Source organism: Huiozyma naganishii, chromosome 7 (assembly GCF_000348985.1).
Source record: "Huiozyma naganishii CBS 8797 chromosome 7, complete genome".
NCBI classification, from domain to species: domain Eukaryota; kingdom Fungi; phylum Ascomycota; class Saccharomycetes; order Saccharomycetales; family Saccharomycetaceae; genus Huiozyma; species Huiozyma naganishii.
Window position 1 is genome coordinate 443,408 of NC_035928.1, and position 25,853 is coordinate 469,260.

Sequence of the window (25,853 nt, forward strand, 5' to 3'; positions counted from 1 at the left end):
TGTGTTTGTATCGAACTCCAAATTGTTTTCACTTCAAGAATTTTTCATATACGTAATTTTTTTTTTTTGTCGCTTTCTCTGACGCCTAAGAGATGTTCCGCAGCGTTTAATGACGCAAAACGCTGAATACATTGCCGATGGATAGCAGCAACGTGTCAGATGCAAACCATTAGTGGTTTTGTAGGATAGTGGTAAATAATATATATATATATATATATAGTATTTATGTGGCGTTTTTCAATTTCTCCGGTGGTAAAGTGTTGACCATGGCGTTTTCGTCCATCCGAGGGTTCAACGTTTGGTAACTGTCCCCAACGTTGTCCCGAAATATGTAGGCCAACAGGACACCAGCAACCCCCATCACGGAGACCGTTGCCAGGGCCAATGCCAGACCTATAAGGACGACAAACCCTCTGTCTACAATACGTCTGCCAGGCTTAGAATGAGTTGTTGAGACTTTTGGAAGCGTCGTGCTTGTGGATGATACACTGCTGCTTGTGCTTGATGCAAATGATTGATTAGTCAATACTCTTGTCGAGTTTAATAATGGGATTTGAGCAATGTTATGCAATGAGATGTCTCGGTTCATGAACAAATGGCCGGTGCCTTGTCTTGGTCCATCCACATACAAGAGGTACGGTATCCAATCGCGGAAATTGTACACGATGGATTTTATGTCACCGAATTCACTGTGCCTGAATTCACCGAGTAACAACAGTGCGTCATCTGTTCCCTCCATGGAAATGAACTGGACTGAGGAAATGCTTGTTGCAGATGAGTCTGTTCCAGGCACAGAAACGCGAGTCCAAGAGTTACCATCAAAGCTGAAAAGCACAGTATCATTCCAGGCCACAATCCGAGAATTGCTAACAATCATCGAATGCAGATTCACAGGTGCGTCCTTTTTCATAATCAATGAGCCAACATGATTATTTGACAAATTGACAAAAGCCATGTTCACGTCGTTCGCCTGTGGAAGCGTTAAATTTCCAAGCACCAGTATGGTATCATTTTGGTAGAGCTGCAAAGCTGCAACACTGCCAGAAACTGAATTGTTGGCAAGAGAATCCCATTGACCGGATTTGTAGTTATACAGGCATAGGTCAGAACAATTTCCATTACTCGGTTCGAAATCACCAGCAACTAATAATGTGTCATTCTTCGCGAAATAAAGTAGGGACGATATGCTTGAACCTACATTCAAATTCTCTTCCTTAATGACATCGAAACTAGTCAGGTTTGTTAGAGATAGGGTTGAGCTGAAAGTGTTGTCATTATAATACCCAACCATCAGTAACGTATCGTTTTTATCATATACCACAGTTTCTGGTTCCCCGTACCATTCTAAACCACTCGTAGAATTACTATTTGTGATGTATAGTTTGCTCTTGTTGGATTCTTTATAGAAATAACCAGTTGAGTCATCGTTAAGGAAAATACCACGAGACGGTACAGTATTGCTTGGCAAACTCATCTGTTCAATGCCATCGTTAAAGTCAGCGTTGACTTGAGCGGACTGATTTGCAATAGCGTATTGCCATTGTACAACTTTGCCAAGGAAGATAGTGTCGTTAATGCTGTTTGCTCCTGCTGAGGATACTGTGAGATTGAAAATGCTGCTGTTCGAGCGTGTTTGCTGCTGCGATGTTACATTATAGATGTAGCCATTATTGAAAACTAGCAGTTCATCACCATTTAACGTTATGTTCGCAACGTCTGTAGCTAAACTGCCATCCATAGTTGTGTTCAAATTTTTGAAATTGTCCTTAAACAACGAGACGTTACCTTGCCCATCTAACATGACTAGCCCGTTGGAATACGGCTGGAATGTAGTGAAGTTTTCAGTCGAGATTAATCTAGTTGAGTTTTGCACACTCAAATCGGTATTTAAGTTAATGCTGAACATGTTTCCCTCAGTACCACTTAGTAAAATTGAACTGTTGCTCAATGGAAATGCCCTCAATGACACACTTGGTTCAAAATTATTCAATGCAAATTGGTTTAACGAAGTGTTGGCGATTTTCATTGGTATACTGTCATTTGTGAAATTTGAAATCTGGTATTGAAATAAACCGTTTAGAGCAAGTTTTGAAACTTCAGTGCGGTGACTTAAATCCATCGATATTATATTCAAATCTACTCTATCAGCCACAATTGTTGTTACAGTGTTAGATGCATAAAGGCCGGAGTAGTATGTCATGGTTATTTCACATGAGCTGTTTAGTTGACCACTGTACAATGTATCGTATTTAATCTCGTCGTTGTTTTGATAAATGAGACTTGTTGCTAACATCTTGTTGGTTACTGTGTCGAATAGCGTATAGTTCACAATTCCTCTGGTCGAGCATGTATTGTCCGCGGAGCATCCTGGAGTAAAGACATTAATTGAGTACTCACCAGAGTGCTGAATATCTATCTTGTAGGTAACTTTTGGAACAGGATTTTCGTTTGGAGTGTATCCCACTGTCAGGTATTCGCCCACAGATGTCCAGTTGTTTGGAGATAGCGAAGATGAAGTGAACGTGTTGTTGCTGTCTTTATCGTTATTATTACAATTTGGAGTATTGAACGAATTGTTACCGAACGCCGAGAAGGACGCTTGGTAAATTTGGAAACCAGCCAAACCCAAATTATTTCCGTAGGAGGCCAGCGCGTTGAATTCGAGAGAGGTTGCTGCTACTGGACTGACCAATGCGAATTCTTGATAGTTGGGGGTCCATTGAATGTTAGTACTGTTATTATTTATGATTGCCACCGTATTAGCTTCTGCCGTATTATCCCACTGAGATTGTAACACCGTTTTAGAATATAACGGGCAGAACGCGTCACAGCTGGTCATATTACCTGACAATGGATCCAGATACGTCAAGTTCATTATGCTCCCCGCGGGATAAGTTAAGAATCTGAAGAGAGAAACCTGGCTGTCTTTATCTGGAGAGTTGTATATCCGTATTTTGGAAGGTGTGATTTGAAATGGCAACTCACATGTAAAATCTCCTGTGGTAGCAGAAACAGACCATGAATCTTTCGAAGGATCAGGGCATATCAATTGGGAGGAGTCTAATTCCCCATTCGTTTTCCATTGGGAATACTGTAAGGGGACCGATGGATTTAACAGTAGACTGGTTGTATTTCTTACACTTTCCTCGGACACGTTACTCTGTAACAGCAAACTGGAGTTCCACACTGTTGAAAAGTGCCCAGCGAAGAGGATATTATCATCGTTCAATTTCAGAATCGAATTGATGTTGGCGTACGGTCCAAACCCGTGGAACGGCAGCAAGTTTATCGAGCGATCCCTTGAATCCCACATAATAGCCCCCGTGTTGTTGTTGAAAGTGAAGTTACCCATGAAATAAACCAGAGGTCCGTCAACCGTGACTCCTTCTATACTTCGTAGCGGTGTGTCAAAAATCTTGGTGATCGATAAATCTGTCATATTAAAAACCAATTGGCTTGCTAGTGACACGTTATTTATCATCCCTTGACCACTTAAAATGAAACTATCATCACCAAGAGGTATGATACCTTGTATTTGGGCCTCTGCGGCAATGCTATCAGAAAGGGACATGAAAGTCTCATTCGAATAGTATATGAGTCTTTGTACGTCTGTCACGTTTGCATCTGTCGTAAAATTCTGTTGTCCCAAATACTCATAAAAGGATATACCGTTTATGTCGTCCAGTATCTGAAACTGGTTATTCTTATTACCTACATCGAACGTCGGTACGGTGACCTCCGTGGCGTTTAAGATACGCCGCACATTTTCTAAATTACTGGCCCTAGTAATGGCAACGGCAAACCAGAGACAGTACACCACTGAACACCACATTATAACTCTACCACCACGCTGTGCAGATCTATCACTTTTTTGTATCTAACACTACACAAAATAGAGGAAAAGCTCAATTCCCAAAAGAACGGTCAATTGAAATCAATACACAGGGATAAAGTGGAGCCAACGTCTCCCGGAAACAACGAGAACACCCGACCCTGCTTGGCAAGAACCACAGTAGCGATGGGAACCTGGCTCTTGTCGTTGTTGCTGGTCGCCAATTCAGAAACGACGCAAGAAAACATGTTAAGCATTTCAATTTCCCTTTTAGGACAGTAACGTCAACAAACCTCGAGAGGACGAGTGATGAGCAGCGGGTCTCGCGACCGGTTCCAGCGCGAGATTGCAGCTCGTGATGGGCGGAGCAAAGGGTCCAGTTCAGATCCAGTTCTGGTATGTGAAGCGGTGCTTCGAACACCAGTCGGTTCCGTGCTCCAGGTATTCTTCCCTCGTGACTCTTGTCGTTTTGTACACGTCCGTGCTGGAAAACTGGGCCATGGCGTTCCATGCGGCCAATTCACAGTCGCTGCTGGAGGGGACGGTGACACGACACGTCCAGTCCGTTGGCAACTGTCTCTGAAGTTCACTTGTCAGGCGGGATGACATGTGCGGGAGCTTGAAGTTCCCGCCGACGCAGACTATGTTGCTCACTAGGATGGGTCTTAGTGGTTCTGGGACCATAGAAATCGCCTCGAGAATTGTTTCTACAAGTCCTGGTTTCAAGATATTGGCCATCTCCGGATGGAAAAATGTTTCGGGGACAGCAAACCGTTCGTCGGTCAGCGTGATCGTCTGTACGCTGCCTCTGTCAATACCCTTTCTGTTGCTCTCGTCGACCAAGTACCCTAGAAAACTTGTTTGAAAGTCTGGCAGGACGTACTCGACCGCTTGTTGCTGCTTTGTCTTGAAGCTATCAAAATAAGATACGGGACTAACAAATAGGCATTTCTCCTTGATATTATTTAGTAGGATCGTTTCGTCCATCATGTTGTAATGGCGGAAAGAAAGCGTCTCCTTTAGAAGACCGTTGAGAAACCTGCCACCTATGTCCATTTTCTTGATGGCCTTATAGAAGGGGACACCCTTTATAATCGGGACCACCCAAGTACAGTTAAACCCAGAGTCAATTACCAACTGGAAATCTCGATACTCTTTCGTAGTGGCTGTTGTATAGTCGGTATTCACTGCTGTATCCTTCCCACAAAGATGCTCCATATTTTTGTTTCCAATCAAGTTTGCAAAGGGCATAAACCCGCTCGCCGGTGACTTGAACATGGTTGCAAACTCGTACTCCTCAAATACCACCTGATCACTGTTTTTGCTCAGTTCAGGTAACGTGAAGCACGTCTCCGTAAGAATCAAGTCTTGCTCTCTCGTATTATCACCCAAATGAAAGCCATCGAACTCATCGGGGTTGTACAGACAGTAATCCCATATGCAACCCTCCAATTCCCAGGAGACCAGTTGCCCCAATTCATGCGGTCTCCGTATCGTAGCAGAAGAAATATCACGTATTGTTTTCATATGATTCGATAGGTAGGAAGCCCCATACTTGTCCTTTGCGATCCCGTTGTTCGCCCGAAATGGCGTCACCAAGTTGGCATGACCAAATTTGATCTCATACGAACCGTTATCAATTACAAACGGCACCATCTCCCCTTGTGCAAACAATTTCTGAGAAGCTACCTGTTGATCTCTTCTCTTTCTCACTTCAGGGCATTAACAGTTTGCAATATCTGTAATACTACGTTATTTTTTTTCATTGTCAATGTTTATAGTGCTTTAACAGCGTCAACATCTGGGAATGTGTTCACGTTGGCAACTCATCGTCTTGCCTGAATCAAAATCACCACAGCCTGAAGACTCAAATTTATGTTAGATACTCCTTCTAGTAAAAAACGGAGAACGGTTGGTGAAGATGCGGTCACCCCGTGCCAAGATCTGGCTTTGGAAGAGGACACAACGAGAAACGATGAGCGGAACAAGAACAATGCTACCAAGTCAAGTTTGCATGATTCGTTACCAAAGTTGCAGTCGTCTGTATCGCCCTTAGACTTTAAGAAGACAGTGACACCGCGGAAACTGATTATCGGGCCATCAGAAAATAAATATGCCTTATCCCAACCAACGACATCGGCTTCGTCATCTCTTCAAGTGCCAGCGTTGCAACAAAAATTGGTGCCCCTATCACAGGACAGTAGAGGGAGAAGAATAAAAATGTACTCACAATCGCCACCAAGATCACCGGGCAGATCGCCAAATAGGTCACCTGTGAGAAAATTGGAGTTGATCCAGCTGTCCCCGATCAAAAATAGTAGGCTCGAATTGCAGAAACTATATGATGCCCATAACGCCAAAATAGGGAAAATGAACCGACTCTACATCCACAAACTCGTGCTACATAATTTCAAATCGTATGCAGGTGAACAAACCATCGGTCCCTTTGACGCAAGTTTTTCCGCTGTGGTGGGCCCCAACGGGTCGGGCAAATCTAATGTTATAGATTCAATGTTGTTTGTTTTTGGTTTTAGGGCAAATAAGATGAGACAGGATAGACTTTCTGATCTGATTCACAAGTCTGAAAGGTTTACCAATTTGAATTTTTGCTCTGTGGAGGTACACTTTCGTTACGTCAAAGACGAATATACTGCACCTACAGATGGCGATACCATGGAAGCGGAGAACACGCTTGTTATTACAAGGAAGGCCTTTAAAAACAATTCTTCAAAGTATTTCATCAATGGCAAGGAAAGTAATTTTACGGAGGTGACAAAGTTGTTGAAGGAGCAAGGTATTGATCTTGATCATAAACGGTTTCTTATATTACAAGGTGAAGTCGAAAATATTGCCCAGATGAAGGCAAAGGCGGAGAAGGACAACGAAGACGGTCTTTTGGAGTATTTGGAGGATATCATTGGAACGAAACATTACAAACCTTTGATTGAACAAAAAACGGTCGAGATCGAAGCAATGAATGAGCTCTGTATCGAAAAGGAAAACAGATTCCGTATTGTGGATGATGAGAAAAATTCATTGGAGAAAGATAAGGATGCTGCCCTAGAGTTTTTAGAGAAAGAGAAACAACTCACCTTGCTGAAATCTAAGTTGACTCAGTACCACCTTTACGTCAACAACGACAAGATCAAAACAACATTAGGGCAAATTGACAGTTTGCGTACAGATTTTGAACAGGAGAAACAAAGACACAGTCAGTTTATGAAGGAAGTTGAAACATTGCAGAATAGTATCGATGAAAGCAAGAATAACCTGACGTCTTTGACTACCGAAGAAAAGTCTCTTATCCAGAGGAAAAGAGAAATAAATACCCAAAGCGTTTCTTTGGAAGAGACGACGAAAAACTTGGACCAAAAATTGAAGAAGGCTAAGGCTACAGTTGAATCTTCAAAGAGTCTAATTTCAAAAAATGAGCATGAGTTACAAGAACAGAGCCAACTACAAGAAGAATATGAAGCTGAAGTTAATGATTTGAGCAAGCAACGAGAAGTCGAAGAAAAGATCCTGCTGGATATTAAGTTGCAGCTTAAGGACAAAACAGTTACGTTTTCTGACGAAATTGCCTCCATTGAAAAAGAACTAGAACCCTCCAACACCGAAATACAAGAGAAAAAGTCACAAATCAAGTTGGTTGAAATGGAAATTGATTTGATACGTGATTCAAAAAGAAAAGTGGGAGCGGAAATTGAAAGCTTAAAAGAGGAGTTGTTGAAGCTACAGAAGGACCTTGAGGATAACGAGAAAGATGTTACGGATTTGAACAAATCAAAACGGAACTTAGTAAAAGAAAAGCAGGAAGGGGATAAAGAATGTAAAGATGCTGGGGTCAAATTGAACGAGATGAAAGCAATTTTAAATTCACACAGACAGAAGACAATGGAAGCTCGTTCTACTGTATCGACAGCCCAAAATAAAAATAAAGTCTTAACTTCGTTGATGAGAATGCAGCAATCCGGTCGTATCAATGGGTTTCATGGAAGACTCGGTGATCTCGGTATCATCGCAGATCAATACGACGTTGCTATCTCAACGGCATGCCCCAGACTAGACGACATGGTAGTGGAAAGTGTAGAGTGTGGCCAAACCTGCATAGAGTTTTTGCGTAAGAACAAACTTGGTTATGCGAGGTTCGTTGTCCTTGATAAACTCAAACGCTTTGACATGAGCCCAATTCAAACACCGGAGAATGTACCACGACTATTCGATCTAGTCAAGCCTAAAGAAAAGAGGTTTGCACCTGCGATTTATAGCGTATTGAGAGATACTCTGGTCGCCAAAGATTTGAAACAAGCCAATAGAGTGGCTTACGGAAAGAGAAGATTTAGAGTCGTTACACTAGATGGACAGCTTATCGATATTTCAGGAACAATGAGTGGTGGTGGCTCTCGTGTCTTCAAAGGGTTAATGAATCTGACAACAAAAGTATCTGGCACATCCGAAATTTTCAGCTTAGAGGATATGAAAAAACTTGAGATGGAGCTGGCTGCAAGAGAAAAACAATTCGATGTTGCTTCGGAAACGTTCCATTCAATGGAACAGGAATTACGAAAACTCTGTGATAGAGAACCTCAATTAGAGCTTGAAATATCAAAGAAACTAATAGATATTGATGCTTTGACCCAGCAGATCCAATTAACTAGAAGCCAGCTTACTGAGAAGTCAAATGACTACGAAAAATCAATCAAAGACACAGATGATCTCGACTTACTGCTGGGTAATTTGGAAGCTCTTAATCAAGAACTCAAATATTTACAGGATCAATCGAAAACATCTTCTGAAAGAGTTTCATTTTTGAAAGATGAAATTATGAGAATTGGTGGATCTGAGTTGCAACTGCAGAATTCAAAAGTAAGTTCTTTGAACCAAAGAATTGACATTTTACAGGCCAAGCTGAAAAAATCTAAGACCGTGGTAAAGAAACTGAATACGGAACTTAAAAAAGCGAGGAAGAGTTTGATTGCCTCCACTGAAGAGTCAACTAACTCAACGGAAGAAATTGCACACGCAAAAGCCAGAGCGGAGGTTGCGAAAAATAGTCTACTAGACATTAACAAGTCCCTAGAAAGTATACAAGACGAAAAAATTAATCTCGAACAGGAACTTGAAAACTTTTCAGATAAACTACATGAGAGTAACGAAAATGTGAATGAATTTAAAACAATCCAGTTGGAACTTGAAAACAAAATTGAAAGGGCCAACTCCATTCTATCATACCTAAAAAAAGAGAATGGACAGCTGTTGGAAGAGTTGAATAATTTTAGATTAAGAGATGTGACACACACGCTTGATTTGTTGAGGGAAGAAGAGGGTACAGAAGCAAATCAGCAGCCAACTACTGGTACTGATGAAACAACATCGAATGTTGATAATGAGATGTTGGGGGCAGCTGATGCGGGAGTTGAAAACATGAACACCTCGTCGTTGTCCAACAGTGTAAAAGTGGCATCAGATGAAATATCGATGGATGTTGATGACTGTGGCGATCTGGTTTCCCAAGGTATACCTAGATTGAGTGACAAAGAATTGAGTACTATCGATACTGACAATCTGAATGAAGAAATCAATCAACTTCAATCTTTTATCAACAACGTCAGCATCAATATCGAGATTTTAGAAGAATACGCAAAAAGACTGGTGGAATTCAAAAAAAGGAAAATTGACCTTAATAATAGTGTAGGTGAAAGAAATCAGTTGACTAGCATAATGGAAGAACTTAAAAAGAAAAGATACAATGAATTTATGGAGGGTTTCAGTATAATATCCATGACCTTAAAGGAGATGTATCAGATGATTACAATGGGTGGAAATGCTGAGCTTGAACTGGTTGACAGTCTGGACCCGTTTTCTGAAGGGGTCACTTTTAGTGTCATGCCGCCTAAAAAGAGTTGGAGAAACATTACAAACTTATCTGGGGGTGAAAAAACGCTGAGTTCGCTGGCTTTGGTTTTTGCACTTCACAAGTATAAACCCACCCCGTTGTATGTTATGGATGAAATTGATGCGGCGCTCGATTTCCGGAACGTGTCGATAGTTGCAAATTACATCAAAGAACGAACTAAAAACGCCCAGTTCATTGTTATCTCTCTGAGAAATAACATGTTTGAACTTGCTAAACAGCTAGTAGGGATCTATAAACACGAAAATATGACGAAGAATGCCACGATAAGAAATAGGGAGGATTTAATTCAGTAAATACGTGTTTATCTTCTATTTCTATAATGCTATCATCAATAAACATATAATACAAAACTTTATCTGCCCAGAAGTATATGATTTATCTTTCCTAGCTATCGCTTTTCAACTGATAAATTAGCTGTAAACCTATTGAGAATGCCCGACAATATTTGCGTATTCTTTTTCAGCAGAATGAATCAACTTTTGGACAGGAACTATGACAGTCTGATGTGTAAAAATTGGGAATTTTTTCCGATTTAACCCAAACCATTCCAAAGATGGAGTGGCATCTCCCAAATCTTTAATCTGAGGCGTGTCTATTTGTGGCTCCTCAATCGCTATGTAGGTTAACTTCGAAAGTGTTTCTTCGTCCCTCATCCTCTTTTCTACATCCCCCTCTTCATCGCCTGTGGTGCCGACTAGAGATTGGGAGCGACGAACGGCAAGTGCTTTTATATGTGTCGTCCACATCTCTTTGATGAAGTTAACCGGGCCCAGATTCCATCTCACTGCGATTTTATCACCGAATGTACTCCTGTATCCGTATTCCAGAATATCACTATTGGACTTCTGGAAAGTATGCATACTGATTTCCAGTTTTGGAATATCGAAAATGGTACCACCGACTATCTTCGATGCGTATACCATGTAGTCCTCAACAGATATCTTTGAAACCATATCTTCATCCATTTCTCCTTTGGAGCTAGATAATGATCCGTGTGCATTGTAAAGCTGTAAATGGAGGTAAGTCTCCAATTTCTCTCCTGCGTGGGTTTTGACGTTTGCACAGACATTGGCAATATTGACAACCAAAACCTCCACATCAAACAAAGAAATAGGGGATATCTGGACATTCAAAGTGTTTATATCGACAACTACATCGGTCTGGATCAAATTCAATACCTTCAAAATATCCTTATAGTCCACTGTTTCCTTTGTATCTGTGGTATTAGACTCCCGTAAAGTTTCCAGATACGACACATTTGTATCTTGCCTCATTCTCATGATCGTGTTGTATAAATCAAGTAAATTAGCTGCAACCAAAGCTGTAGAACACATATCGATCTGTTCGCAAGTTAACATTACCTTTAACAAATCAGGCATAAAACCAGACGTGTCTCTTTCACTATGCAAGTGGAAGACCGTATTCAAAACTGTACCAATCAAGAACATATGGTAGTCAAACGCCACTTTTAAAGAAATATTGCTTATGACAAACGACAAGGCCACAAGTGGGTATGGATCGTCATACTTAGGCCAATTAACTTCGGCGGCCCAGAGCGCACCATCAAGTTCGACAATACCACTCAACCTCCCCTTAGCGGTTAGTTTTATTTGATCAATGTATGCATGTAGCAATTGTCTTTTGCTCTCATAATGATCTGAAGCAAACCACGCCTTCCTCATACTTAACGACAAAAGACCCAAAGAAGGTCCAAGATCAACTTTACCGTTTATGTTGGCAAAGATGAGAGTAAAGCACCAGGGAATTATATTTCCAACATCCATTGGCGAAGATGGTGGTGCGTCAATAGCAACATGGTGATCCTCTGGTTTTTTCATCGGTTTAGGACGTAGCAAGTTACTCAATTTCCAAATATCCAAAAACAAATACAAATTCTGTAATTGTTTAACATTGAAGTATACCTCGACATCCGATATCAAACAAGCCCCGAACATATTGATAATATTTGGGTGAGTAAACATGAATGTAACATCAATCAGGTCTAAACCAAATGAAGCACTTGGTTCCCTCGAAAAAATATGCCTAATTGCTGATCTCGTATTCTTTACCACCAGTGCGAAAGACAAAGGTTCAGACGTATCAAGGTCGTTGGTAAGAATCGCAAACATAAAAGAGTCGAAACCAACATTTGCTTGGACTTTTGCTTTCGGTTCACAACTTAAACTCAATTTTTGCTCAGATGATATAATTTTAAACAGAATGTCGAAGCTGTTCAACAGCCGTTTATAATCTATATTCTGGGAGGGCCTTGACACACGCTGTTTTGGCTCTGGTTTTTTCTTTGAACTATGTTTCTTCACCATATGTTGAATATCCTGAGACAGTGCCATTAATAACGGAGCACAACGTGCAAATAGAACATTATGAGTGGAATTGACTGTAATCAATGTTCTGATAAGATGAGGTTTTACATCGCCAATATTATTCTTATAATCTAAATCGATTGTTACTCCTGGACTTCTGATCTCAAACGATGGATCCAGGTTCGATTCAATATCCTCAAAAGAATACACCTTGAATATACCACCATCATACTTGAATTGACAGTTAACCTTTCTAATATCCGATAGGAATGGAGCAATATCTTTGCGTGGAGCATCTTCCTTTTTTTCTTTACCAGGAACGGTTTCTCGTCTATTATGTTCCTCACTCTCCTCCTCTTCCTCTTCCGATCTTGCTTCAGATTGTGTTAATGGATTCACCAATACTTTTTTCAACTCCTGAAAAACTTGTATCGACTGTAGTGTTGCCTCAATGATTTTGACAAAAGATGACAGAAAATTAACATCTAAAGTTTCACCATGAAGTCTGATAAAAACATCTTTCATTTCTGCGGCAGCCTTTAGCCAATATATTATCTGCAAATTAGGAAGAAAGCTTCGATTGTACTTATCTTCTTCATTTCCATCAGAATAAAAGGTGTCTGAAGTTCTACCGTTGGAAACCGAAAAGAATGCATCCACTAAAGTAAGCTTACCACAACCCTTTTCGTAGGCTGAAAATAAACGGTTGTAACCCAAAATAAGCCCTGCATCGGTATCCCCATTATTCTGAAATAACCATCCGACACAGAAATTATAGGATAGGATATGGCAAGAGCCAAATGTCAAAGTCGAAAAGAAAGAAGTAGTTTTATCTTCTTCAACCTTCTTTTCTTTCTTTGGTAGGAAATCCCACAGATTTTTTGAATGGTGTCGCCGGTAATGTGAATGCAATGCCAAAAGTTGGTGTCCACCCCAAAGAATACGCACCAGAGAATATGGCGAAAAACAAAATCTCAAGTGCGGTGACTCGATTTGATACGAGTGGTGGCTCTCCATGATTTTTTGAATTGCTGAGATCTTGAAGGAGAGATCAATAATCCGAGATAGGGTTGATGGAATTGTACGATCTTTGATCAAAAAAAGAATGTTATCAACAGAAACTTGACCGGAGGCTTCGTCTGCCTCCCTATAAATTTCCCCGTAATCAACGTCAGCCAGTGAAGCAAGTAATGTATGCATTTCAAACACAAAGAAGGTTGTGGAAACTGGGATCAGTATGCCGAGATATTTGATATCGGCATTTAATCTCCAATCAATCTTAGCTCCAGCAGGAATCGTATTTATCTCCGGTTCAGAAGAAAAAAGATTTCCCAAAACTTGTAGTTTCTTTACACTTCTTGAAACTTCACGTTCATCCTGTAAGAAACTGAAAAGCATTCTGTGTGGTTCCGAAAAAGTTAATTTCACTATGGAAGCAGAGACATCTAGGTTGTGAATAGTGTTAACCAAACGACCATTTGTATATCCTACTATAATATTGCCCAGAGAAAGACGGAAATATTGCTGCTTAGTCAAATGCGAACCCAGATAAAGATCCGAGTCCCATATATTGAATTGAAAGTTCTGGGTTCGTTGTGAACTAAATTTGAATTCCATTTTTTTTGTTTCTTGTCTGAATTGAAAAGGGACGATAGGCATTATGTCGAGACTAACATTTGAAAAAAAACATGTAAAGTCCAAATCAACAAGAAGGAACGGATTAATTTTGGTTGGAGTAGGTTTAGGCGAATCGTTGGTTGGAGTAGGTTTAGGCAAATCATCGGTTTCAAAGCTTTCTTTAACCAAATTAAATTTGGCTATGAATTCCTGTAAAAAGGTAACAATAACTTCTGTTTGTGGCATAACACGAAGATTGATATCATCACATTGAAAATTAGCAACTATCGAAGGATGACTAATAATCGAATCAGCTGCCGCAGAAAGAGCTATCCCTGTAATTTGGTTTTCGAATAGCATGGAGTTTCGATGTTTCATTGATGTTTCACATCGCTTTGCATATAAAACTAAAGAAGCAGTCTCTTTTGTAGGTCCTTTTGGATTTTCCCACAGAAAACTTGCTTTACCCGAATGAATGGTGTTTGTAAGACTTGTTTCCCCAAACACGAACAGTAAATCGCTACTATCGAAGAGCAATGCGATATTAAGCTTAAATGACCTGGAAAACGAAGAAATACTTTTTAACGCTGGATCCTCCTGTTGTTGAACCAAATTCATAAGATTATGAAGCTTAAACATCTTATCGCTTATTTTCCCTTTGATAGAGCCTAAATTTCCGGTGACATTAATAACCTTTTCTTGATTATAACCACTTTCAGTAGTATCAGGAGTTTCCTCAAATACCAAATTAGACTTGGTGACAATAAAACTATGATCTACACCAAGACCCGCTGTGTAAACAGTGATGTAAACAGAAACGAACGCAGCTTTCCATCCTTTATTCACGGTCTTTTGTTGTTTTTCTGCTTGATTTGCCAGAAACACCTTATTGTAAATGTAGGAACGTGCAACGTCAGAAAATTCCCAGTTCCTCCACGAAGAAAAAACAGACATGAAAATACTTTTTGCATCCTTTGAAGCATTATATTTTCGTTCCTTTAATTGCTTTGCCACTGTCTCGTTCCAGTCATCAGGGAGGTACGTCATTATATGACGCAGTCTTGTAATGATTTTCCAACTACGGTTTTCACGGACGTGACCCCGCGATAATCGTGTAATAAACGCAGGCTTCGTAATAACGTATGGATCGTGACTAATTTGATAATATTCACTCGCAACTGTGAGTCGGGATATCAATTCTTTTCTTGACTGCGTCCTCAACTTCTGTACTTTTTCAAACGTTTTCACAACTGATCCAATTAGCTCTTTTTGATCCCCAAAGAAGTTAAATAGCCAAACAACTTGTGTCTCATCAATTGTGGCGTCTATGGATGTTAGAATAATCGAGTTTATTACTTTTTTCGCTGTAGTCGACCAGAATTTAACACCTTCAACCATCAAAGATAATGCCGGTGGTTGCCCTTCAGTTTTCCCACGAGAATATTTTGCATTAACTGATGCTCGTATCGAATTCAACTTCATAAGAGTAGTCACCTCAGTTAAACTTTTTTCACGATTTTTTTCGATGGATTTCTCGTTCATTTCAAAATCTAGTGTATCAAGGTAAAGCTCAATTCCTCCTGTGTCTCGCTGTCCCCAAAAGACGTCAAAAAACAGAATTCTAATTTTGAAATTATTAATGCTCGATATACCTTCTTGAAAGTTACTGAGTCTTTTCACAAGCCCTATTTCAATACTATCAATAACTTGGGTATCATCGTCACCGTAAAAATGATTCAATAGTTTTTCTATATAGAAAAACAGTTCAGGGTCAATGGAGATCGAAATATAACGAAAGTCAATCACGTAATTATCACGCTCATCTTCAGGTAAAGGCGACTTTCTAATGATTGTGTCGCTCAGTGTGTGGGGTGCGGTATCGGGATATGAGTTAAAACTATCGGAGTTCAAGTTGGTGGAATCAGGGTACGGCAAGTTTAAGATAATGCAATCGCTCGTGGTGTTATATTCGTGTAAGAAGTCTTGGATGATAAACTCAAAAGTTTCTTCTAAAAGAGGAAGAGGTAAAGGTGGCAAAGAGCTAGAGGGTACTATGCTCCCATACAGTTTTTGATAGATCACAGAATTTTGGTAGCTCGCAGGTAATATGAATCCACAACGATGGAAGGGAGCATCATTCATTGTTATATAGTCCCTTTGTAATGCTCTATGTTGAACACAGTTTTTGTAGTTGCAAAAATTGGTAAAATTTATCTTCGTTTCAAAATTGAAAAAAGACAGTTCCTTACTAGCCTCATAGTTATACCCATAAAGGGACAATTTTAGTAGCGGAATTCTGATGTCCATTCTAGTAGAGTACTTTTCATTTTCAAAATCGATATTGCAAAACTGCATGTTGTTCAGGATCAACTCTGCCCGCGAGTGTAATTCAGGGTTATGTATTATGATTTTGAAGTCCTTTACATTGACTGTGACAGCAGTCATATCATCAACTACCTCTTTTTCATACAATAGCACGTTTTCTAAGTCATCGAAACCAAAACCAATTTTTTGAAAGGAAGTCACAAGCCCTTTCATAAAGTCTACTTCAGATTCGAGTTTAATGGTTCCCAAATCGAAATCCCATTTACAAAAGTATGTTGGTTCAGTCGGTGGTAACCCGTACATTCTGTGACCATGAATATTGATGTTCGAAATATAACTGTGCCCTTTAACATCTCTACCATTGCATTGGCGCACATTTTCAAAAATCTCGTTTGGTTGCACATTTGAATACTGACGGAGGATGATATCATCTAAGCTTGCTAGTAGATCCATGTAATAGTTAGTACTCCTGACATCAATGGCCAATTCTCCAAAATGCAAGGCAATGCATGGATCACAGTTGTAAATTGTTTCTGGCAACAGCAAAGCTCCCTCCCAAATGTTGAAGGTAAGCCACAAGTCCGTTTCGTTTGTTTTTCTTCGAACGTCAGCTGGTCCTCTAGGAACCTTCACTTTATCGTCCTCCTCATTGTTTTTATCAAAATCAGATACAAATGTGGAAGCGTCATCTGAATATTTTTCAAAAAGACTGCCTTCACCGTAGCCCTTCGAGCTAATTTTTTCTGTGTACTCTTCAGATGTGACGAAATGGAAAAAATCACCAAAATAGTTCATCTTGATGTTCATCAAATACCTAATAACAAATCCGTAACAATGTAAAACCGTGCTCTTACTGGAACATATAATGGTAATCATATCAACGTTATCCACATCTAATTCATTGTAAATGAGATAGTTTCCTGTAGTTCTGAAGTCATATGCCCGGCCAACTTCCTTATGTTTCATGAACTCATTTAGTGTGTTCCAAGGAGGTGCATTTAACATCAATCTGAACATCGGGGTGTAGATATTGTATGAAATGTCAGTAGCTCTTGCATCGATCCTGTCTTTTGGAACAGTTATATCCACATTCAATATGTCTCCGTGAAAGGACAGATAACAATTTTCATTGAAATCCAACGGATTGTTAACAATGTTGTGATCGTTCACATTCAGGTATATCGAGTAACCGTCAAGTTTCCAGTTTATTGTGTAGAGAAACGGCCTGAAAAGTTCATACGGTGTTGGCTCCCCTGTCGAAAAATCGGACATCGTATCCGCTATCAATGTAATGTGTTCTCTAAGCAGAAACGTTTCCAGTTGACTGGAGGCCACATTTATAGTCCATTTCGCTTTTTCATTCCAACCAAGTGGAAACCCTAGATTAAGATCAAAATCGAGACTTTTTGATTTGATGAAAATATCGTGATTAACGCTCGATCTGATCTCTGAGTCTCCTAAATGGATTTTCATAGTGTTTTGTGAACCATCCGCGGTAGAGCACAATGCAAAATTGAACGATGCATATGAATCTTTGGAAAATTTAAGATCCAACCAACCGAAGGGTCTATAATCTTCGTTTGTGTTCTTATAGTGCCTCAAAAATTCCGCATCTTTACTCGATTCCCTCGTTGGTATCCGCCATGTGATATCTTCGTTCACCACGATACCAAGTTTGAATAATGTGTACATTCTCCTCTCACCGGGTTGTAGCGGTTTCACAGGTTTCTGATCACGGGATATTTGAGGTGCCAACAGCGATTGAATAAAGGCCACCTGTCTCTGTGCCCAAGGCCCATAACAAAGCGACCCACCAAAGAGCTGAATCTCTAATCCAAAAGTTGGCGGTGCCCCGTTATTTCCGATATCCGGACCGTCAATAGAGGATAATGTTGGGTGTGCACCATGTGGTACAAACCCCGGGATATCAAATTCATATGTTAGAATTGCCCTGGGACATTTAATGATACTGGTAAATTTTGCATATTCATGCCCTGCCAAATCAAACTCTATATCATCTAAATCATTTTGGACATCCTCAAACATATAGTTCTTGTATAGAGAGAGACCTCTCCATTTTTGATGAAAATTCGCTGTCACCGATGGTCTGTTTTTCTTTTTTCGGGACAAACCCAACGGTTTTCTCACAAATGCGGTAGCTTTAACAAAATTATCCCATAACTTTGATAATTTCCCAGTTGTTAGCTTAAACTTCAGCAAGACCTCCTCGTTGTAGCCAATATTTTGTTTCAATGAAACTGAAACATTTTTTGCGTCCATGGTGAGCTTGGTTTTGTATATATCCAACTTTTCCTTCGGCTGACAATAATCCATCACACCTTCTGCACTATCGGCACTGACAATCAATAATGATGGCGTGAATTTGTTACCCACCACATATGATGCATGCGAAACCTTAATTTGTAGAGGGAGGTAATTCAGGAATAAGTTTTTACCAGTTTCCTCATCGTGGAAAATACGGTCGTTCGCCATTTGAGATTCATTGCTCTCGTCAAAGGAACTCTCTGTGTAAGATTTAATTTCAACCTCATCCTGTGCCTTGGATTCCTCTGAAGATGATCCGTTGCTGGATTCGGTCGAAGCGCGGTCTGTGAAGACGTGTTCGTTCAGAAACTCCTCAAACTTCGCCCTTTCTTCCTTGGAAAACATTTTAATTGTGTTGTCGTACGCCACTGTTCTATTATATAAGAAGAGTTCCACCCCTTCGCACTCCAGTAAAAGCCTACATGCCAGTTTCTCATTTCGTTGAAGCGATGCCCCATCATCATCTTCTGCGTTTAGTTCCGTTAGAAACTGAGGTATCCTAGGCCTAAATAGCCAGTACCTCCAAGATATTTGTCCTATGAGAAAGGAAATGGTATAGTCTTTGTCGATGATGGTTAGGTTCTTAAAGAATATTCTCCCACCTAGTAAACTCACTCGGAGAGATTCTATATTTACTTTCAGCCGATATCGCTTCCATAACAACCATTCTGCTATAAAGCTAATAAACCATGCTATAGCTCGCCCAACGTAAAACAGTACTGTGATTGATAATATTAGCGTCAGGATCCAGTCCACCAGGAACACCCAACTGAAATCCTTTCCCTTGTCTAAAGAGATACTATTGAATTGTGATACTGTATCAGCCATGACTGGATTATACCTTTAGTCGTTGCTGTAGCCCCTTCACGTACTGGTGAGGAAAGTTGATGAGTTGATACGTTAAAAACTAGCTACACCAAGATCACGGTACCTCCATATAGAGTAGTGATGTTCTCCACGCTATTTTTTTATTTATTTCTTGGTTCTTCATTTTTCATGGATTTTCCCCCTTTGGCTTTTGGTACCGATGTAACGAACTGAAATGATCGACAACAACTTTCGCGGTCCGTACAAAATGGAAAGAATGAATACATTAGTCGTTGAGATTATATGTAAGTTGCAATGTATATTTACATATGGTTCCCGAAAAACATAGGAGAAAGAGGAGTGCGAGGAGCGTGGAGATTGAAAGTGGGCATAATAAAGGGAATGATGAGAATATAAGCTACAATTCTGAGACTTTTCTGTATGAATAGACTCGCTAATGGGTCAAAACAATCCAGTCTCCTTCTGCTCAGCTCAAAACTCTTTCAATCACGGTACTTGTTATAAAACTCCTTGTGGAATTTCTCCCATAGGTCAATCCATTCCGTGCCTGGGGCTAGGAAAGTGGTTCTCAGGTGGTAAGTGCCTGGCACTTGACCAAACCCAGAACCTGGCACAGTACAGATACCAGTGTTTTCCAGCAGCTCTTTACAGTAGAATTCGTCTGCGGTCATCTCCATATGTTGGGCTTTTTGAACGGCCTTGAATGGCAAGTTCAATCTGGGGAATAGATACATGGCACCCTGTGGTTTCTGGCATTGGATACCTTCCAATCTATTGAAGGTTTCCCACAGTTTATTGGCGCGCTTATGAAGTTCTGAGTGAATGTGGCTACGTTCTGCTTGGTCTAATTCATAGGACTCCTCACCCTCCTGTGGTGGATGAACCATCAAATCGACCAGGGCCTGACCCGTCACGACAGGACACAAAGAAATGGAGGCTAGCTTCAAAATAACCTGGCGGATTTCGTGTGAAAACCCGGTCAACTCCATGAACCCACCTCTTTGGCCACATTCACCGGAAACACCCTTTGAAGTCGAATGCAATGAAGCCAGTTGAACTTCGTCAAACTTACCTGGATGTTCCTGTTGCAACTTCCGCAACACTTTTTTCATGGAATGGAATTTTACATCTTCGTCAAAGATATTCTCCTGGTAAACTTCATCTGCAATGACGACAATACCGTACTTAGCGGCGATTTCGAAGATCTCGGCAATGGCCTTTTCAGATAGTACTGCACCTGTTGGATTACCTGGGTTGATGACGACCAAGACAGAAGGTTTAATGTTTCTATCTATCGCGTCAAGGACTACGGAATCGATCTCCTTCGTGTTGGTCGACCAACCGGATTTCTCATCCAAGTAGTATGGCAAGGTGTGCGAGTTATTCAGAGCCAAGGTTGCAGTGTACAATGGGTACTGAGGGATAGGAATCAAGACCCCAGTCTTTTCACCTTTGCAAAAGATGGAAAGTAAATACGATACAGCTGCAGAGGCTCCTGCAGTCAAAAATATATCCTCTGGATAAGCTGGTTCATTGTTGTCCCTGCGGGTAATAAAGTCGGCGACAGTTTTCCTGATCCCCATCACACCTTGAGAAGTAGAGTATGCACCAACAGACCCACCAATGTCCTCCAGTAACTTTTCAGCTCTCCTCACTGCGTCTGCTTTGTACAGGCTGGTGGCAGCAGCTGGGTTTTCCTTCAAAGAATTCAATAGTTCTGGGAACTGAAGAAGCGACAAGACTTGTCTGTAAAAACTTAACGGTTTCTGATTTAGTTGCTGAGGGTTCCCGATGTTGGCGTTGATAATCTTATCGAAGGGTAAAGACCGTGGGTCCTCTTGTAACTGGTGTTGCAACTGTTCAGCTCTCATGGGGATGGATCCCCTGACAGCGTATTTAGCCTTAAGGACATTTTCGTTCAAGTCTGCAATTTTCACTTGCGCAGCAGGAGTGAATTTGTAGTGCGACTTGCTATGGAGTTGATCCTTAGCAGGTTTCCTCTGTCTCTTGACGGCGTGTGGCATTTTGATATTTTCCGAGGCGGAAAACTTTCTCGAAATAATCAAACTTGGTTTTGGCCCAATATCAAAGTGCTGATACGGTTGTATTATCAAATCATTTGGTTGCTGTCTTAGAATAACAGATGGTGCCATTTTTTGAGAAGTAGTCAAAAAGAATCTTTTTGTTGTTGAGTTTAGGGAACCGCCTCCTCTGTAAACAACAGACATTTTAGTAGAGTATGGACGAGCAGCGAGCATATTTATATAAGAAATTTCTCTTCCAAAGTGTTATTGTTGATATCTTTTTTTGCGGGAATACGAACTATTAATGACGTATTTTGAGAAAAGAGAAAGCAAAAAAATACTTGTGACGTTCCCAATATCAATGACGACAACAGACTCCCCGTCGAGAATAATACTTCTGCTTGTGGACCGGGAAAGATATAAACTTGCTTCAGAAGAACCTAAAACGGGAACTGGTCACGCAGAAGATACGAGAGAGGAAATTGTATTATTTATGGGGTGGAAGAAAAAAAGTAGCGTTAAATATCAGTCACTTGGTGGCGTGGCTCGTATTTTCTTCCGGGAAAGAGGGTAACAGCAAACAATAAGGGCACTTGAATAATGTAGGGTTTTCCTCCAAATGGTGTGTCGTGTGTGTTTGGGAGAGCACTTGTAGTGAGAGATGATGTATCTATTACACTATTGGGTGATAACAGACGGGGAACCCTTTAAAAGATAGGTTCTCTATTGAAAGTGAGGGGGATCGGCAATCAGTTGCGCCTAAGTCCGGGCGTTATAGTAGTAATGGTGGCCAAAGTGTAGCACGAAGATAAAGCGTAGAGAAGGCTGTGGTCAAACACGGTAACGCTATGTATGTCTTACCTTCTTTTCCTTTCTTTTCTCGTTCTCTTAAACTGTCTTACCTTCGATAGAGGGGTACGTTAACGAGTTTTTTGGAATGACGTAGAGGGATACCCTTCTCTATAGAAGCGAAGTAGGTACCTGTGGGAAAGGAAAATAAACGGTAGACGTAAATGTACCCCTCTTTGGAATGATCGGGTATAGCGTAAAGCCAAGAGAAAATTTATGTTGATCGAAAGAAACAAGATTAATTAGTATTCCGGAAGTTACAATGTTCCTGCAGAGGAAGACAAGAAAAAAAACCGTTAGTATTTATACGTATACGTCGACGTCGATGTGCTATGTACTCATCTGCTTATTGTACTCATCATGAGAATAATGAGATGCCCGAATGTTCTGCAGATCGGATATCATCTAGCGACTGTGACAGCGTAATCGGGTTAGTGCTCTTGCATAATTTGTGCGATATGCTGTCTCAGTTATCTTCCCATGGGAGGGGAGACCCGAAACCGTGGCGCACATTAAATAGCGCCGCGGCTCTTTCTTCAAGGCGAAAAAATCGATAAAAATAAAAAAAATAAAACACACCGTCCTCTTTGAACGGTTGTGTCCCAATCAGGAAACTCGATGCGTGGCTGTCTTTCTCGTCTTGTATTAGTAGCGTGGCAGGATCACAGTACATTGGAGTGTGCCACTATCTTTAATGAAGGATAGCGTCTATTCTAACGATAAGCTCAATAGTACAAGGCTTTGCAATTTGTTCCCTTGATACGTGGATTCGCTGTTCATAAGATTAGCTTAGTTAAGCGATTCCCTCGGTCAATATCCTGGTACCGTAACAGAACCACCCAACGAGCAGTGTTTACCTATTGCTGCTGTATACAGAGTGCCCTTGAGCTAACTACATATCAGACGCAAGCTGAACCAGGGAGTGTTGGCTGGTAACTTTTTATACTGTGTATGAAGAAGTTGTAAAGTCTTAGACCGGCTCGTGAGTACGACTATTCCATTGAGTTAGTGAATTCTTTTGGATATTGCTACTACTAGTTCAATGTAATAGTCAGGGCAGGGAGAAATTGTATCCAATTGCTTGAACTTGTAAATCTGGCAATGCTACGTCATAGTTCAACTCGTTACTGCATTGCGTTAAGTGTCAAAATCGGGAAAAATACCATAATGGATGAAATTTGACAAAAAAAAAAAATTGGTGTTCGTCTTAAACACAGTAACGATTCATAAAGGACCGATCAAATAAGTATTAACTACCAAAAAATATATACACACAGTGTAGTACAGAACCAGGCAATAAACCATGGCCAAGTTGAATCCGTACGACATTCTTGGCGTCGACAGAGATTCAACAGACGATGAGATCCGGAAGGCGTATCGGAAATTAGCGTTGAAATTCCACCCGGACAAAGTCATCGATCCTGAAGAAAAGGCCTCGAATGAGATGAAATTTAAAGAGATTACTACTGCATATGAGATTTTATCTAACGGAGAATACGTAGAGGAAATGGAGGAGGAATATGAAGGTCAAGGGTACGGGTTCAATTTTGGTGATGATTTTATGAATTTTTTCAATGAGGGACGAAACGCCCACCCGATGGGGGGTCACCCTCAGCGTGAAGATGAGTCGACTAATGAGGCAACACAAATTGAAATTGAGGTAACTTTGAAAGATCTTTACAATGGGAAGAACGTGAAATTTCAATTGACGCGGAACGTGATTTGTACCTTGTGTGACGGGAATTGCTGGAGGAGGAGGAAAAACGGAGATTTGTACAGTCCACCGGTGCTTTCGTGTACCAAATGTAAAGGGGCAGGTTATGTGGAGAGACTTGTGGGGGACTCCCCATTTTTCCAATACGTCCAAAGGATTTCGTGTCGGAAGTGTTTCGGTAAAGGTGAGTACACAGCAAAACCCACTAGTGACAAGAATAAATGTAAACTCTGCCATGGGGAAGGGCTGATTAAGGAAAAACAACAACTTTTGGTAACTATCCCTCGCGGTAGCGAAAATAGCAATACGATAATTTTCAAGGAGAAAGGTGACGAGGACTTAAGGACGAGACGTGCCGGTGATATTGTTTTCCGTCTTAAACTTCACGATGAACCAAATGGTGGAGACCCCGATATCTTGGTAACAAAGGAAGGTACCGATTTACACATGAACATCGAGATCCCACTCATAGAGGCTATCTCTGGTACCCAGGGGAGATTTCTAACGAAAACGTTCGACGACAGAGTGTTGAAGCTGACGATGCCGCAGGGGAAAGTTCTTAGACCTGGAGATACGATTGTGATTAAGGGCGAAGGGTGGCCAAAGACGCCCAACGGCACTGAGTTTGGCGATATGTTCGTACACGTAAACGTCGAGTTCCCACCCGATAATTGGATTAGTGAAAGAAACGACATAACGACATTGACAAATGTTTTACCGGCGGGGAAATCCGACGACGGGCACGCACAAACAGGCGATGCCAATAATGCCGAGTTCGTCAAGGACTACGAGATCTTGAAGGCAACTGATGAGGGCACTCGTTCCTCAAACACGAAGACCGCATCTCGGCCACCGGCTCAGGGATTGTACAAGTGCAGTATCCAGTGACCGCCGTTAAAAGAGTAGCCCAGTTCATTTCCAGCACTGTGTTACGCCTTGATGAGCAAGATAAGCATATAGTAATACATTTCTAGCATACATGTAAATACAAAACGTAACCGAATAGACATGAGAAGAGTCTCATCACCGACTACTTTAGCTCTCTCTTCTTCCTTGCGAGCTCCCATGAACAATATGGGAGAAGTGAAAAAAAATCGGAAATATTGAAGGCATAAGGTCCCACGAATTCACACCGAGGAGCGCGAGTAAAACAATATACGAGACCCCAAAACAGACATATACATCTATGCTTTAGTAGGCATGAACACTGTTCGTACTGGTCTCTTGCGAGAGCTGCGGTCGCTACCCTTACACAGCCTCACACTGGCACGTTTGTCACGGCATGTCGCTGCTACCAAGAGCATCCCGCGGTTAAAACACGTAGCGGAGACGTTACAGAACTTCCATGATGTTCCATCGACGAAGAAACACACACAGTACAAGATCCTTACCACGTTGCTGTTGCAACTGTACTGCCAATGGGACAATTCTTTCAGCCGCTTGTCGCATCTGCCACCACACTTAGCACCGTTCGAGCAAGATTTCCCTGGACTGGTGCGGATATGGCCAAGGGAGAGTCACTTGTCATTGAAGCAGTCCACAAAGGGCCACGCGACGCTCAAACACGCCTGGGTGACCAATAACAAGCACGCCCTGCAAATGTCTTTCGACGCTGCAGCAGCTAATCCCACAAGCGGGAACATAGAACTGCGGGGCAGCCTGAGACAAATACTCTCGCACTATCAGCTGCTCTACAACAACATGAGAATGTTTGGCAAGATCAAACTGCAAGTGCCCGTGGCAGAAATCCCACTGAATGTCTTCGGCGAGGAGATCCCCGCCTGCCGGACGGCCAATCTGCTACAGAGGAAAGTGGGCTACGTTAAGCGCGTGCTCATCGAAGAGTTACCGGCCCTGTACAACACGGAATGCATCGCCGAGCTCACAGCTATAATTGCGGGGGACGGTCCCGCGGCACGGTCCGGGAACTACTCCCCACGGCAGCTGCGACGGCTGTACCGCAGAGCCTTTGCCGGGTGTTACACGCTGGCCAGCACCGCCCAGGAGGGTCAGAACGGCGGCGTCCACAGTTTTGCGCTCCGGATGCTCTGCCCCACGTGAACACCTTTTCTACACAGTTTTCCGTTTCGAGACTGAT

General features: G+C 41.3%; 7 protein-coding genes across 7 annotated transcripts; 3 read left to right on the forward strand and 4 right to left on the reverse strand.

Annotated features, from left to right (window-relative positions):
* Positions 1–223: 223 nt before the first annotated feature.
* RAX2 (Rax2p) lies at positions 224–3,832 on the reverse strand (the record flags this gene model as incomplete). Its single annotated transcript, XM_022609070.1, has 1 exon — positions 224–3,832. The coding sequence occupies one exon, from the start codon at positions 3,830–3,832 to the stop codon at positions 224–226; it is 3,609 nt and encodes a 1,202-aa protein (XP_022465503.1).
* Positions 3,833–4,213: 381 nt separating this feature from the next.
* ARP6 (Arp6p) lies at positions 4,214–5,488 on the reverse strand (the record flags this gene model as incomplete). Its single annotated transcript, XM_022609071.1, has 1 exon — positions 4,214–5,488. One exon carries the CDS (start codon positions 5,486–5,488, stop codon positions 4,214–4,216), a length of 1,275 nt encoding a protein of 424 aa, XP_022465504.1.
* A 219-nt stretch (positions 5,489–5,707) lies between these two features.
* SMC4 (condensin subunit SMC4) lies at positions 5,708–10,042 on the forward strand (the record flags this gene model as incomplete). Its single annotated transcript, XM_022609072.1, has 1 exon — positions 5,708–10,042. The coding sequence occupies one exon, from the start codon at positions 5,708–5,710 to the stop codon at positions 10,040–10,042; it is 4,335 nt and encodes a 1,444-aa protein (XP_022465505.1).
* Positions 10,043–10,171: 129 nt separating this feature from the next.
* Positions 10,172–19,168, reverse strand: CSF1 (Csf1p; the record flags this gene model as incomplete). The annotated part of the gene is made up of 1 exon (XM_022609073.1): positions 10,172–19,168. One exon carries the CDS (start codon positions 19,166–19,168, stop codon positions 10,172–10,174), a length of 8,997 nt encoding a protein of 2,998 aa, XP_022465506.1.
* Positions 19,169–19,650: 482 nt separating this feature from the next.
* Positions 19,651–21,426, reverse strand: ALT1 (alanine transaminase ALT1; the record flags this gene model as incomplete). The annotated part of the gene is made up of 1 exon (XM_022609075.1): positions 19,651–21,426. The coding sequence occupies one exon, from the start codon at positions 21,424–21,426 to the stop codon at positions 19,651–19,653; it is 1,776 nt and encodes a 591-aa protein (XP_022465507.1).
* A 1,918-nt stretch (positions 21,427–23,344) lies between these two features.
* Positions 23,345–24,643, forward strand: XDJ1 (Xdj1p; the record flags this gene model as incomplete). Its single annotated transcript, XM_022609076.1, has 1 exon — positions 23,345–24,643. The coding sequence occupies one exon, from the start codon at positions 23,345–23,347 to the stop codon at positions 24,641–24,643; it is 1,299 nt and encodes a 432-aa protein (XP_022465508.1).
* Positions 24,644–24,955: 312 nt separating this feature from the next.
* Positions 24,956–25,816, forward strand: GEP5 (Gep5p; the record flags this gene model as incomplete). The annotated part of the gene is made up of 1 exon (XM_022609077.1): positions 24,956–25,816. One exon carries the CDS (start codon positions 24,956–24,958, stop codon positions 25,814–25,816), a length of 861 nt encoding a protein of 286 aa, XP_022465509.1.
* Between the last annotated feature and the right edge of the window lie 37 nt (positions 25,817–25,853).